The sequence below is a fragment of the Pantherophis guttatus genome, chromosome 10, assembly GCF_059756535.1.
Source record: "Pantherophis guttatus breed Tessera chromosome 10, ASM5975653v1, whole genome shotgun sequence".
NCBI lineage: Eukaryota > Metazoa > Chordata > Lepidosauria > Squamata > Colubridae > Pantherophis > Pantherophis guttatus.
This window is the reverse complement of record NC_142072.1, coordinates 7,445,953-7,461,200: the sequence shown is the minus strand read 5'-3', so window position 1 is coordinate 7,461,200 and position 15,248 is coordinate 7,445,953. Positions and strand designations below refer to the sequence as shown.

The 15,248-nt window shown below is 43.9% G+C and overlaps 1 protein-coding gene across 2 annotated transcripts in view; it reads right to left on the bottom strand.

Annotated features, from left to right (window-relative positions):
* Positions 1 to 1,012: 1,012 nt before the first annotated feature.
* Positions 1,013 to 15,248, bottom strand: part of IGLON5 (IgLON family member 5) — a 112,651-nt gene continuing 98,415 nt past the window's right edge. The window contains exons 5-8 of one of the 2 annotated variants that reach the window (XM_034423758.3): positions 14,079 to 14,210; positions 12,564 to 12,684; positions 6,113 to 6,264; positions 1,013 to 4,353 (exon numbers count right to left, since the gene is read on the bottom strand). In XM_034423758.3, coding sequence (XP_034279649.2) covers positions 4,253 to 4,353; positions 6,113 to 6,264; positions 12,564 to 12,684; positions 14,079 to 14,210 — 506 coding nt within the window. In that variant the 3' untranslated portion in view covers positions 1,013 to 4,252. Of the gene's footprint in view, positions 4,354 to 6,112; positions 6,268 to 12,563; positions 12,685 to 14,078; positions 14,211 to 15,248 lie in introns of both variants that reach the window. The other variant, XM_034423757.3, reaches the window with a different exon arrangement.

The window sequence follows — 15,248 nt, the reverse complement described above, 5'->3', positions numbered from 1 at the left end:
AGCAACCCACCACTGGGGAACACGTGTCAAGTTAGGCATTTTCCAAATTTTTGGCATGCCAAGCCCCATCAAAAGTTCTCTATCAGCGCTTTTAGACATTCAGCAACATGAAAATCCTCAGTCTATTTTCATAGTTATCCTGGCTTTGTCAAAGGAAAAGCCCAGAGCTTTTCTTGACTTCTACTGACATGATCCCATCCAATGATATTTCTCTCACGGTGGTTTTTACAAAGCTGCATTTGAGCTGCACATAATCTGTGTTTAAATACGAACCGAACATCAGATACCTGCATAATGCTAATCAAATGTTAGGGGCGAGAAAAGCGGAGGTGTAACAACAACTTAAATAAATGGTGCAAATACTATACATTCCCATAATTTCTTTCTTTTTTTTTTTTTGCATATTTCGCACGCTTTATCTTAGAAACAGACACAAAGCTGTTAGGAAAACCGGAAGCTTTCGATCCTATGCTGTCGAAATAAAAATCTGTGAACACATCTTCACTTTTTGGTCAACGGTGGGTAAAGGATTGAGGATACTTTACAGAAAATGCACGGCTGCATTTCCCCGCAATTCCTTCTTCACCTCTTTTTCCATCAGCGATGTGTAATACTACAAAAAAAAACCCATAATAGCATAATCATCCCAAAGCAGGGGTGAAATCTACTTACCTTCCCTACCAGTTCGGAAGTGCATGCGCCATCGTCACTTCTGATTTTTGACCCTCTGCGCATGCACAAAGCCTTCTGCACATGCTCAGAGGGTCAAAAATGAGTAACTTCCTGGTTAAAACCAGGAAGTAACAATATCTGGGCGGGTGGGTGGAGACTCATACTGCCACCGCTACCAGTTCACTGAACCATGCACCACCACTACCGGTTCGCACGAGCCGGACAAAACCGGCAGGATTTCACCACTGTTCCAAAGGTACTTTTTTCCAAGAGGCAACTGGGCTTTTGGTTTGCTCTGTAAGGATTTTTAGAAGATTTTAAGCTGGGATTTTAACCAGAATTTTAAACATTTTAACCAATTTATTTACAATGACGCGGGAAAACATCCGAGATTATATATATAAACCGGAATATATATATATAAAAGATGCATTCCTGGTGCATTTTTATCCTCCTAGCATATTCAGAAATGGTGCTCTTGTACTACTTGTGCTATGTTAGGAGGACATATAATATTGTATTGAAAAAAAAATAACCAATTTCTGATGACAGAACTGGAATAGGTTGGGGATTTAATTCGTTCGATTTACACGTAAAATTTATCTGGGATACAGAGCTGCCCTGTGAAGCAGTTAATTCTCAACCTTGGCCCCTTTCAGATGGTGGATTTCAACTCCCAGACTTCCCCAGCTAGCAAGTTGAAATCCACGTGTTTGAAAGTGGCCCAGGGTGAGAAATATCCACTCATCCAGCCCAGAAGGACCTCAAGAGAAAGTTTTCTACTTCTTCCCAAACTTCCCTGCCTCTAAAACAGAACCTCTCTAAGAGCTTCATACTTGCGGTAGGAATTTTTCTACCTCGTCTTCTTTCCGCCTGGAGATAAGCAATTCCTTTCTACACACAGAGAGAAATTTAGCACAAGAGTTTGATGCCTGGCTCCACCCAACACTCAAAACTAGTTCAGTTTACACTTCTAGTGGACAGTATTCATACAACATGCCAACTTTGGTAACTTTTGATCTTGGTTTAATGGTTTGTTGGTTTTGTGTTTTTTTGAATAAATGATCTGGCCCATTGTGTGAACCCAGTCCACTGAGTTCACTTGCATTATAAACCCAGAACATGGATAAATGCTGTAACTAGGCTACCTATGTTGTGTGAACGGAGCCAGAGGAAAGCAATACTAAGAAGATTTATGGAAGAAATTCCATCTTTGCTTGACAGACCTTGTCTCATGCATCTTACTCCGGTTTTTAGCAGCAGCCATTTGTCTTCTGTTACCTGGAATTTCAATCTCTTAAAGGCAGAAACCTGTCAAACTATATCCAGATGCAAAAGTAGGATAAGCACATTTGCCACACATAGATATCTTCCACTTCCAACCATCTTCTCTTGGGGAAGGCAACATGTTGACTGCATTCACACGACATATTTAACCAAGTTTGATAAGGACCTATTGCCTACATTCACGCAGCATGCTACACTAGGTGAGTTTCAGCCCTGGCTATATCTTTTAGATCTTGCATGAAACCAGGCCCTTAGGATATGTTTAGGGTTTGATAGATTGCGCAACATGAGAAAATGCATAAATTTAATAACGTTGGTTAAAGAGATGGTGTGAATACGGCCATTATCAACCTTAATGGTGTTACTTTACAAACCTACCATGATAAGTATAAGTAACCTACCATAATAATAAAGGAGTTTGGGCTTGTTATGTTAGCAGAAGATCGGTTGACACCCTCTTAAGTTTATCTTTGCAACTTGAAGGATGACGAGCAGAGGTGGGTTTCAGCAGGTTCTGACCAGTTCTGGAGAACCGGTAGCGGAAATTTTGAGTAGTTCGGAGAACCGGTAGTAAAAATTCTGACTGGCTCCGCCCCCATCTATTCTCTGCCTCCCGAGTCCCAACTGATCGGAAAGAAATGGAGATTTTGCAGTATCCTTCCCCTGGACTGGGGAAGGAATGGGGATTTTGCAGTATCCTTCCCCTGGAGCGGGGAGGGAATGGAGATTTTACAGTATCCTTTCCCTGCCACACCCACAGAACCGGTAGTAAAAAAATTTGAAACTCACTGTCAGGTTTCAATGACGAGCATTTAAATTTTTGCATGCTATCTCTAGATACCGATTTCTAAGCTCTACCGCGCACACCCAGTTGTTTGAAAATGTGTGAGTAAGCACACCTGTGATCCCGTATTCCAAAGTGCAATCGACAAAAAAAGAACCTGAAGAGTGTTTCTCACAAGGACATGAAAATAAAATTTTAAAAAAAATCAGAACAGAGACAGAAATATGGAAAACCTTTCAGGGCACGGTTGTTTTGTTACGAAATTGACCACCGAGTGAGAAACCGTTAAGTCAGCTGGTTGTGTGACAGAGTGACATGACTTGCCGGGAGTAGGGAAAAGGTTTTGTGAAAAGTGCAAAAGAAAAGAAAGAAAGGAAAACGGAAGCGAATTAAACAGCTGGCAGATGTCCCAAGCCACGGTTTTCCAGCGAATAATATACCTCCCCCCCCTCACCCCAAAGGTAAAAAGCAAGAAAATTTCCAGGATGGTCAAAGAGCCAGACCATTTGTTCCTATTTTTTTTTAGTCTTTGTCTCTAGACAACAGAAAGTTACCTCTAGCAATCATTGGCAGGAGTCATTCTTACCCCGATAGCTTAAATGCCATGCCTGAAAAATGCAGATTTCTTTCATCCGTCTTCCAAAGATGCTGAGATGGCAGCAAAGAGGATCTTGCAGGTCACCGAGATGCAGCCCAAGTGCAGAACGTTGGACCACTTTCATGCGTTGAGTTGAACTTGAAGTTGCCAATGTTTCTCGTGAGGACACAGACAAGGACAAAGCCCAGGCTGCGAGACCTAACCAAAATTATTGAGTCTCTGCCTGGTCCTTGTCTGCTAAGCTGGCCCACACCACCTGAAATAACCTGGTTAAATGAATGTCAAGATTCTCAACCTAGTAAATAACCAAAAAAAAAAAAAAAAAAAAAAGGAACCTCCTGGTGAGAAATGTCCACCAGAAAAAAAAAAAAGAGCAAAAAAAAAAAAATCCCCCAAACCAACAACAACCCCAAAGAAAATTAACAATCATAATAAAAGCGATAACAATCAAACAACCCTTTTGTGGAATCAACATTCCAGGTTCCGTGCATTCAGAAGGCCAACTGGCCCAAGGAAGAGGAGGAGATCTCTCTATTAAAATCGCAGAGCTGGAGGAGAAGGGGGATTGTTGCGTTGCCATCCACTGTTAGAGCCCTGTGTCTTTGTAGTTGTGTTAAACCACAAGTAGTTCAACCGAAAGTGTCTGAGATGAAGGGTGAAGAGAAATGGCGGTAGAAACAAATGCATATTTTTGTTGTCGTTTTTGTTTGTTTGTTTTCTTCTATCCCTCACAGTGATGGGTTCTTGATAAATTTCATTTCTCTCTCTCTCTCTCTCTCCCTCTTTCTTTCTTCATTTTTTTTCTCTCTCCAGAAAGTAGAGATATCTTCCTTTCTCTTTCTCCCCCTCTCTTGGATTCTTTCCCTTTCACCTGTTTCCGTTTCCTTGTTCTGCATCGTTTCCCAGGCGCCCTAAATCTTAAACAACAGAGTCACAAAAACAGATGACAGCAAACCCAAAAGGACAGGAGGTTCTGTGCTGGCCACCGCTACATTGTCCAGAGAACCCGGTCCTGGGAGAAAAAAAGAAAAATAAGAGGTTGCCATTGTTGATGTTCTGAACCGGTAGCAGCAACTGCGGGAAGTTCCGCCCACCCACCTGGACATAATACGGGACTACTGCATACGCGCTCACATTTGCGAACCGGTAGGGAAGGGAAGGGAATCCCACCTCTGATTTAGACATATATACCACTCCGCAATCCTAGTGGTTTGCAATATCAGGATATTGGCCCCAAGAATCTGGGTCCTCATTTTACCAACCTCGGAATGGATGGAAGGCTGAGTCAACCTTGAGCCAGTCAAAATCGAACTCCTGGCTGTGGGCAGAGTTAGACTTCCATGTAGGTCGTCCTCGACATTAAAACAGTTCATTGGGTAACCGTTCAAAGTTGGAACTTTGGAATTGGGTCATAAGTAACATTTCTGAGTCCTCTGTAACTTCAAACAGTCACTAAGCAACTGGTTATATGTCAAGGACTACCTGTAGTCTGAAAAAAGAGGTAAGACTCCGTGGACAATTACGTTCTATAAAGAAAGACTAGACGTAAAGCCTTCTGAGACGACTAATTCTTCCCAAAAGTTTGAAAATATCATTCAGCTTTGGGATGATGAACCGCAGGATGTTAAGAAAATATAAACTGATTCAACAGAAGGGAATATTTGTAGCTCAGTATTGAATTATGGGGTCCTTGGTGCTTTCTGAGCCTGGTTGTTTTCTTGCAGACATTTCATTACCAAACTAGGTAACATTATCAGGGCACGGATGATGTTACTAGTTAAGTCATGAAATGTCTGCAAGAAAGCAAACAAACTCAGAAAGCACCAAGGACCACACAAACTGATTCAACTCAGAATCAATACAAATCCTTAGAACATCCTTAAAGGTAAAGGTAAAGGTTCCCCTCGCACATCTCTAGGGGGCGGTGCTCATCTCCGTTTCAAAGCCGAAGAGCCAGCGCTGTCCAAAGATGTCTCCTTGGCTGCCATGACCAAATGCTAAAGGCGCACGGAATGCTGTTCCCTTCCCACCAAAGGTGGTCCCTATTTTTCTACTTGCATTTTTTACGTGCTTTCGAACTGCTAGGCTGGCAGAAGCTGGGACAAGGAACAGGAGCTCACCCCATTACGCGGCACTAGGGATTTGAACCGCTGAACTGCCAACCTTTCGATCAACAAGCTCAGCGTCTTATCCCCTGAGCCTCTGCGTCCCTTTCAGAACGGTCTTAAAATTAAGAGCTTCATATACCTTGCCCTGTTACTGTCTATTTTTTCAATAATTTTTTACTCTTAGGTCTTAGATTCCTTGCATACACTGTTTTTTTTTTCCTGTGTGAAAACATGCCAAACTTCCCCCACCTTCTTGCTGTTCTCCCATACCCTCTGCTTGAAAGGACAACAATCTATCCAGAGTCGTAAAGCTGACCGGACTTGGTTTTTACATGAAAACATTTCACTTCTTACCCAAGAAGCTTCTTCAGAGTTCTTCTTCAGAACTGAAGAAACCTCTTGGATGAGAAGTGAAACCTCTTCAAGGGAAAAAAAAGTCCAGTTACTTTTTTTGGGGAAAAAAAGAAGCACCTTTGGGACAATCATGACCTGGATGACTGAGAATCTCCATAGACAAAACTATCCAGAGGACCTCCAGGTGAGGTTGTCTCCAGGTACCACAAGGAGCTCTGGCTTCTAAAATTTCCTGCAGGTAGCACAAAATTTAGGGTAAGCCCCAGAAGTTTGCAAAGCATGAAAAGAGAGGGAGAAGGAAAGACTCACTGATAAGCCGTAAGCTGACATTGTAGGAGCCCAAGCTGTTAGAAGCCAGGCAGGTGTAATTTCCGTAATGTCGAACGGTAACATTTGTGAAGAGCAATATGGAGCGTGTGCGTTCGTTCTGGATCTGAAGTCCATCCGAGCCACTAATTAATCTGCTAGGAAGAGGGAGACAATGAGAAAGTAAATAGTTAAAGTATTGTGTGCAGAGGGAGAAAAAGGACTATTGTATTAGAAGAGGGGGAGAAGAGAGGTTTGTACATGTAGACCCAGTGATGGGATTCAGCTGGTTCAGGCCAATTTGTGTGAACCGGTAGTTTATTTATTTATTTTATTATTCAAATTTCTATACCGCCCTTCTCCTTTCGGACTCAGGACGGCGAACAGCCAAAATAAAACATTTATAAACAAAGTACGATTAAAAATAGATTTAAAATAATTAAATTTGGCCCATAGTTTAAAATTTATCAATTTAAAATCCATATCAAAATTTAAAATCAACCATAAAATCATAAAATCAAGAGAGACCAGCTAACTGAAAGAGATGAGTTTTTAGGGCCTGACGAAAAGTTAAATTGCTGGCTGGCCACGTCCCTTCCAGGAGTCCCCATGCACCTCACTTTGGCTCCCAGGTAAGTGCAGGGAGGCCTTCTATGCCCAAAATGGGGCACAGGTGGTGGTGGTGGTGGTGCCCACTCTGGGGCCATTTTCACAAATCACATGACAGCCCCCCCCCAAAGACGCTGCCATAATGGTTAAATACATGCCGGTTGCCAAGTGCCCAAATGTTTATCACATAACCTTGGGGATGATGCAATGGTTGTAAGAGTGACAATCAGTCATAAGTCAGCCTGAAAATAGCAAAGGACTGGTCTGCAGTGCCTCTGGAAGCCAAAACAGGGCATGGGGGGGCGTGCCTTATTTTTGGCCTGGACGGCCTCCTGCAGCACTTCTGCTGGCCAAAATGGGCCACGGGGCCATGTGAGCCCCCCACATACACCTTGTTTTGGCCAGCAGGGTGCTGCAGGAGGCCATCCAGGCCAAAAACGGGGCATGCGTGAGCCACACGAGGTTCCCCCGTGCCCCGTTTTGGCTGGTAGGGTGCTGCAGGAGGTGTCCGTCCTGTCTCTCCCCAGCCACCCCGGCCGGCCCGCAGAGGAGAACTACAATGCTGATTTGGCCGTCGAAGAAATCCAGTTTGACACCCCTGAGATATTCACACACACTCCCACAAAAACCTCAGTCTCTTCATCACTAAATAATATCAGATACTCCATTCCCCAAACAGGTCTGTGGAAATGCTCTTCTCCTTCAAAGCAATTTCTAGAGTCATTTCTCTTTCCTCCAATTGCATATGAATTAGAAAGACAGGGAGATGCAGAGATTTTCTGTCCAGTAATATAAAATTCAATATCTCACAGTCGTTCATTTTCCTTTTACTGGATCATTTTCAAGCAGTGGGGAAAACCTATAAAGTGGTGATTAATGTTTCTTGGAAGATTTGCTAAACCTCAAAAGATTTTCATCCATATCCCAGATAGGCAAAGGGTTCTTTGACAGCGAGAGACGCTCTGTACATGTTCAAACGCTCAGTCGCTTTGGGTTATTATCATTTCAGATTTTGGAAAATAGGATCAGAAGCAGTTTCAGGTCCATGGTTAATTTCAGGTCACACAAGGAAACACCAGATTAGAGTAAAATCAAGGCTACTGTGAAGAGAGGAGTCTTGATAGAAATGGGCTTCCAAAACCTTGTTCCACCTCACAAGAAATATGAGGAAATAAAAGTAGCGGGATTCACCATTAAACACTTTTCTGTGTAACTCTGCTACAGGTTCCATGATTTAAACCAGTGGTGGTTTTTTTTCCCCCCAACCTTGGCTTCTTTAAGAAGTATGGACTTCAACTCCCAGAATTCTGTGCTGGCTAAGGAATTCTGGGAGTTGAAGTTCACACCTCTTAAAGTGACCAAGGTTGAAAAAAACAACAACACTGGTTTCAACCGTCTTGCCGGTTGGGAAGTTTATTTAGATTTGGGCAAATACACAGAAAAGGCGCAATCTCTCTTTTCCTCAACATTACAACTCTGATTCCAATCCAACCTCCCCTTTCCCCCAGATGGTTTTTAGATCCATTATGAATCTCCTACCCTGTTTCCCTAAAAATAAGACATCCCCTGATAATAAGCCCAATCGGGCTTTTGAGCGCATGTGTTTAAAATAAGCCCCCCCCTGAAAATAAGCCCTCCCCGGAAATATTTAAATACATGTGCAGCCGGTCCCCACCATTTCCTCTGGTTTCTTCCACGCGCCCCGAAATAACAAGACGTCCCTGAAAATAAGGCCAAACGCTTATTTCAGGGTTCAAAAAAATATATGACAGGGTCTTATTTTCGGGGAAACACGGTACACAATAGAAAGTTTGACTCCATGACCCGCCAAATTGAGAGCCCTACGCTTGTGCACTAAATGCAACTTTCAGGATTTTATGGCCATTGGGATGATATATAACACCTTCTACAGCCTGACAACCATCAGAATTTTGAGTTTTTCATCTAGTATTACTGAATTCTTCCCTCCCACCTCCCACTGTGCGGTGGTTATAGTTTTCCCCTTTATTTTGGTATTTGACTTCCCGCACACCCACGGACACTGTCACTGTTTCCTAATAAAAGAAGATAAAGAGTGGCAGTTTCCTTTCTCTAAGTGCTTCTAACTACAAACAGCACCCCCCAAAGACTCAGGAGAATGGGACCATGAACTTTTATCACCAGCCTAACACAGGAAGAGAAATGGAAGAGAGGCTAATGTGCAAGCCATAGAAAAATCACATTGTCAGGTGTCAGTCTTGGCAAAATTGGAAAATTGGTTCTGAGGAACAGGTGAGCTCCATTCTTTCATGAGTCCAGAAAGACAGAACAATAACAACTTGTTCCCTGCACAATTATACCTCTCTTCGCCCAGGAATAGCTGTCTTCCTTTCAGATATAATCTCTGCTATGGTACTGTAAACGAATTTAGATTTCCCAAGTGTGGAGACATTATACAACCGTGCACTCACTGAAGATGGGTATTGCTAGCCAGGGGTGGAATTCACTTACCTTCACTACCAGTTCACAAATGTGAGTGCTTGCTATGCTCGCACGTGCCAGCTCCGTGCATGCGCAGAGTGTCAAAAACGTAGATAAATGGCACGTGATTACGTCCGGACAGGTGGGTGGAGCCACCCGCAGCCGCCGCTACCGGTTTGCTCGAACCGAATAGAACCGGCTGAATACCACCACTGTTGCTAGCCCATAACTGTGAGATGACATCTGTATTTGCCCACTTTTCCCTTCCCACCTAACCCCTGTTTAGCAAAAGATCTTTCAGAGAGCCTTCAGAATTTGAGGAGATGAGCTGTTGAAAATACGGTATGGTTAAAAGAGACGGGAAAACTGAGCTTCACTCTAGGTGGACTTTAAAGAAGCAGCAAATTAAGAGCCCTTGAGAGCTTGGGAACTAAATGCAACAAGAATCAGTTTGGTCTGGTAGTTAAGGTACCGGGCTAGAAAACTGGAGACTGTGAGTTCTAGTCCCACCTTATCAGTAAAAGCCAGCTGGGTGACTTTGGGCCAATCACTAGGAGATGGTAAGTTCTAGTCCTGCCTTAGGCATAAAAGCCAGCTGGGTGACTTTGGCCCAATCACCAGGAGATGGTAAATTCTAGCCTTGCCTTAGACATGAAAGCTGGTTGGGTGAGCTTGGGCCAGTAACTCTCTCTTAGTCCAATTTACCCTGAAAGTAGAAGGATGAAGGTGTGTTGGATATGTTTGCCACCCTAAGTTACTTACAAAAATAATAAAGGCAGGTTATAAATAAATAAATAAACTTCAAGATTTTATGGTGTTCACAGCTGCCCTTCCGATTTATTGCCCTAGGATGTCCTCATCTCCAGAGGCTTGCTAATCTGCGTAAGGATGATGGAAGCTTTGGTGCAACATACTTTGAGGGGTATGTCGCGGCTGTCAGGATTACAGAAATAATGTCCAGGCACAATCAAGAGTCTTTAGCAAAATGCGCAACCGAAAAAGCCATCGATCTACCCCACTTGTGGCAGCCGCTTGCCCACCCCCTCCAAGCTGAGCTTAGTCACTGTTTGGAGATTGCCAGGTCCTCACAAGCTCTTTACATTGCAATCCCAGGCAGGCAGCCAAAACGGGCGATTTATCGCCTCCCCCATGCAGGCACCCCCCGCCTTGCCCGAGGGATAGGGTACCACACACAACGTTCTGCTTGGTGGATCACAAATTAATCTGCATTAAACAATCGCGACTACGTGCCACAAGATTGTTTAATATGACTGCAATTCAGAAGGGGAGAAGCAAGGAATGTTGTTGAACGAATGAGACACGCAGCCTGGCTGCACAGACAGATCCTTCAGCCTATGCTATTTGTCTGTCTGCTGCGCCAGACTATTTCCCCATCTATTATACGAGATGATCCGATCATTTCTTAAGCCAGTGTTTCACTAACTGCATGGATTTCCAGCTGGTTTCTGAGCCCAATTCAGAACACGCAGATTAAGTTTTAAAACCCTGGAGGGCTTGAGGCAGGAGTGAAATTCTCCTGGTTCGGACCGGTTTGGGCAATCCGGTAGCAATTCTGGCAGGTGGTTCAGAGAACTGGTAGCGATGGTGGCGCGAAGCTCCGCCCATCTGCCCAGGTGTTGTTACTTCCTGCTTTTAAAAGGTAAAAAAAAAGACTCTGACAATCACGTGCCACAGCTGTGATTATCAGAGCCTCTTTTTACCTTTTAAAAGCATTTTTTTACAACCTATTCACCCGAATAGGTTGTAAAAATGCTTTAAAAAAGTAAAAAAAAAAAGGTTGGCCATGCCCACCCAGTCACATTACCCACACCACCATCATCAGGAACCGGTAGTAACAAATTTTACATTTCACCACTGGCTTGAGGCCAGACGACCTGAAGGATCCTTTCTCTCATAAACCAAATTAAAGCATCTTCAACAGATAGCTAGAGATCAGGAATGTCCAAAATTGGCAACTTTTAAGACTTACGGACCACAACTCCCAGAATTCCCCAGCCAGCCATGTTGAAGTTCACAAGTCTTAAAGTTGTCAGGACACCCCTGATCTATAGATCCTTTGCTTGGATTAGTGCAAAAATATAAAATTATCTTCCAATTTTAAAGAGTTCTCCTTCAATCTGAGGAAAGAGTGATCATATACTGTATGGATGTATTCACTAGATTTATATGACCATCCAACTCCCAAATGCAACTCCAGGCAGCGTACAAATATAAAATGAAATGCAACAAAACTCCACGGAGGACAACAAGCAAGAACAGTTGAGACGCACTAAGATATATTCCGTTTAATGGAATGAGCCCGAAAGAACAGCCAAGTGGTCAAGGCCTTCCGAAAAGGACTGAGGCAGGAATGAGATTTGAAAATTGTTGAAAAGGAGAGGAGAAGGTTGGCAAATATCTCTTTGATGGAAGTTTTATTTTTAAGACGGCCAAGTTGTTTGGGTGAACGTTCTCCCTTTCATTGTTCATCTCCTCTCTGAAAGTTGGTACCTTCCTGGATTACCTTCTCATACTTCCATTAAATCTCACAGGAAGTCATCAGGAGACAATTCAATCTGTGGATATTTTTCCTCAGGAACAATGTTTTTGTCACCACTCAGAGGACTCCTGCCCTTTGAGAAGTAGAGAAGTTCTCCTAGTGGAGAATTTCCAAATTCCTCTGTGCTCCGTTGTAATGTGAATTTGTTTAGAAAGCGTGAAGTCCATCTCTCCCCAGGGGTGCTATTCAGCAGGTTCTGACAGGTTCTGGAAAACCGGTAGCGGAAATTTTGAGTAGTTCGGAGAACTGGCAAATACCACCTCTGGCTGGCCCCAGAGTGGAGTGGGAATGGAGCAGTGGTGGGTTGCCCCCAGTTCGGACCGGTTCGCAAGAACTGGTAGTAAAACGGTGGGAGGCTCCGTCCATTGACCCCGGCATCATCAGGAATTTCTGTGCATGCGGCCCCATTGCAACCTGATAGTAAAAGTAAGTAGAACCCACCCCTGGAATGGGGATTTTGCAGTATCCTTCCCCTGGAGTGGGATGGGAATGGGGATTTTGCAGTATCCTTCCCCTGCCACACCCACCAAGCCATGCCCACCAAACCATGCCCACAGAACCGGCAGTAAAAAAATTTGAATTCCACCACTGATCTCTCCCTATTTCATGGATCCAAAATGCCACTGTCCTCTTTGCCTAAAACAAGAGTTCTCCAAGCATCCTTCAAGATAGTTGGGCACTTCCATTCCACAACTCCTACCCAATCCATCCCAAGGCATTCTGGGAATTGAAGACCTTTGGAAAAGTCTGCGCTAAAAAGCTGGCAGAGTGCCATTGTCTCTGCTCACGAATGACGCTGAAGGAGATGGGGAAAAACAGACTTACTGCTTGTCATCTTTGAACCACTGAAATTCCGCAGCGGGCACAGCCATGGCTTCACAGCGCAAGAGGGCTGTTTTTCCTATCAAGGGGCGGGAATCTTTGACATCCGTGATGATTGGAGGATCTGGGAAAAGACAGCAATGGATAGAGAAACGGATTGGAGATCAACTGTGAAAGCCGCTCTCTCTGCAGGCATCTCCTGCAGCCCTTCAACTATGGGCAGAAAAGACCTTCAAGGCAAAATCTTAAAAAGCTCGGAAAGAGCCAGAGAAGAATCCCCAACTCCTCCCATTTGGATTCAATGATCTTTCTAACTCCAAAAAATAACTTCTCCCATCACCCCCTTTAGCTCAGTTCATTCCAAGGAGGGAAGAAGGAAACTAAATCCATCCACCCTTATCACATTGCCAGTCATAAAAAGAAAAATGGATGGAATGGCATAATAGCTTAAGATGCTGGGGCAGGAGACTAGGAATTCTACTTCCACCTTAGGCATGAAAGGAGGCTGGGTGAATTTGGGCCAATCACTAGGAGATGGGAAGTCCTAATCTCGCTTTAGGCATGAAAGCCAGCTGGGTGACATTGTGGCAATTACCAGCAGACTGTGAGTTCTAGTCCTGCCTTTGGCATGAAACCCAGCTGGATGACTTTGTCCCAATCACTCTCTCTCAGCCCAACCCATCTCACAAGGTTTTTTTTTTTTTTATTTGATTTATATGCCGCCCTTCTCCGGAGACTCAGGGTGGCTTACAATGCGTTAAGCAATAGCCTTCATCCTTTTGTATATTTATACGAAGTCATCTTATTGCCCCCACAAACTGGGTCCTCAATTTACCTACTTTAGAAAGGATGGAAGGCTGAGTCAACCTTGAGCCTGGTAAGATTCGAACCTGCAGTAATTGCAGGCAGCTGTGTTAATAACAGGGTGCTTTAAACCACTGTACTACCAAGGCTCACAACAAGGTTGTTGTTGTGAAAAAAAATAAGATGAGGGAGTATTAGTTATGTGCATTGCCTTACTTACAAAGGTCGAATGAGGAGAAGAGAAGAGAGAAGAGAAGAGAAGAGAACAGGAGAGGAGAGGAGAGGAGAGGAGAGGAGAGGAGAGGAGAGGAGAGGAGAGGAGAGGAGAAGAGAGAAGGGGATAGGATAGGATAGGATAGGATAGGATAGAATAGAATAGAATAGAATAGAATAGAATAGAATAGAATAGAATAGAATAGAATAGAATAGAATAGAATAGAATAGAATAGAATAGAATAGGCCCTAACTATCAACATATACAGATGGTGAAAAGGTAGCTGTCAGATTTGTATATGAACTGCTGAGACCATGAGGTGTGAACGCAACACAAGCCTAAGGCTGATCTTTAAGCCTAGATTCCAAACCAATCATTGATTTTTATTTTTATTTTATTTTTGTTGAAACCATCCCACTCAGACCCAAGAATTGCAGATGCAAATGAAAATAAAAACAGGTGAGCATGCAGGGCAGGAAGGAAATGAAAAGTTGCCTCACAATTGACTGTGATAAGGACGTGTTTGATGTCTGGTGTTGAGACCCCGTTTGCTGTGATGCATGCATATTCCCCAGCTTGTTCTCGGTTGATCTCTGAGATTTCCAGATACTCTCCTTCACTGGTGAATCCATCTGTGGGGAAGGAGGCAGGAGGGAGGCAGGAACGGGGTCAGGGCCAGTGGCAGGGAGACAGACACAAACAGACTTACACACAAGAAAACACACATGACACAACACGGTTATCCAGGCCTCCTCCATGCAGGGGCTGCCCCACACAGGGCAGACATAAGGGGCAGACAGAGGAGGGAGGGATGCCCCAAATGGGCATTCTCACAACCAACCCTTAAGTGATTTTTAGCTCAAAGAATACACTGATTTTCAAAGAACATCTTGTACTACTGCAAAAATGAAAGAGAAGAAAGTTAGATCCCAGGCCGAGATAATCAGAGTGCAGAAAGCAAATTCAGAGCTAGTGGCGGTTACCATAACTGTCATGAAACTGCCATATTCTGCAGAGGTGGAGATGGGGACGGTAATGCTACTGCCTGACTAGTTTTAAGATCACGGTAAAGATTTCCCTGTCAATCATGTCCGACTCTAGGGCACGGTGCTCATCTTCGTTTCTTGGCCGAGGAAGCCAGCACTGTCCGAAGACCATTTCCATGATTATGTGGACAGCATGGCTACATTGTTCTATTGGTCCTATTTATCTACTCGCATTTGCATGCTTTCGAACTGTTAGGTGAGCAGGAGCTGGGAGAAGAACAGGAGCTCACCCTGCTGCGCGGAACTCGGGTCTCGAACCCGGATTGTCAGCTCTCCAAGCGCAGCGTCTTTAACCGCTGAGCCATCGCGCGCGGCACCCCCCCTCCAGTTTTAAGATTACCTATAGATTAAATTGTTGGTGTACGCAATAAACCAAATAGTCAGCTGCCTCTAACACAATGCACAGTTAGGAAGGGAAGCTCTCCAATAAGGCTCCATCTCCCGGTGAGTCAGAAATGCAGTGTTCCTATTAGGATGTCATCACTCGCTACCTCGCCTTGTTCCCTTCCATTCACAACATTTCATGCAAAATGTCAAAACTCCAATTCAAATCTTCGGCAGCGTCGCTTTGCTGCAGCTGTGCTCCTTTTATGAATGAAGCAAAATTCTGCATGAAGGGAAGTC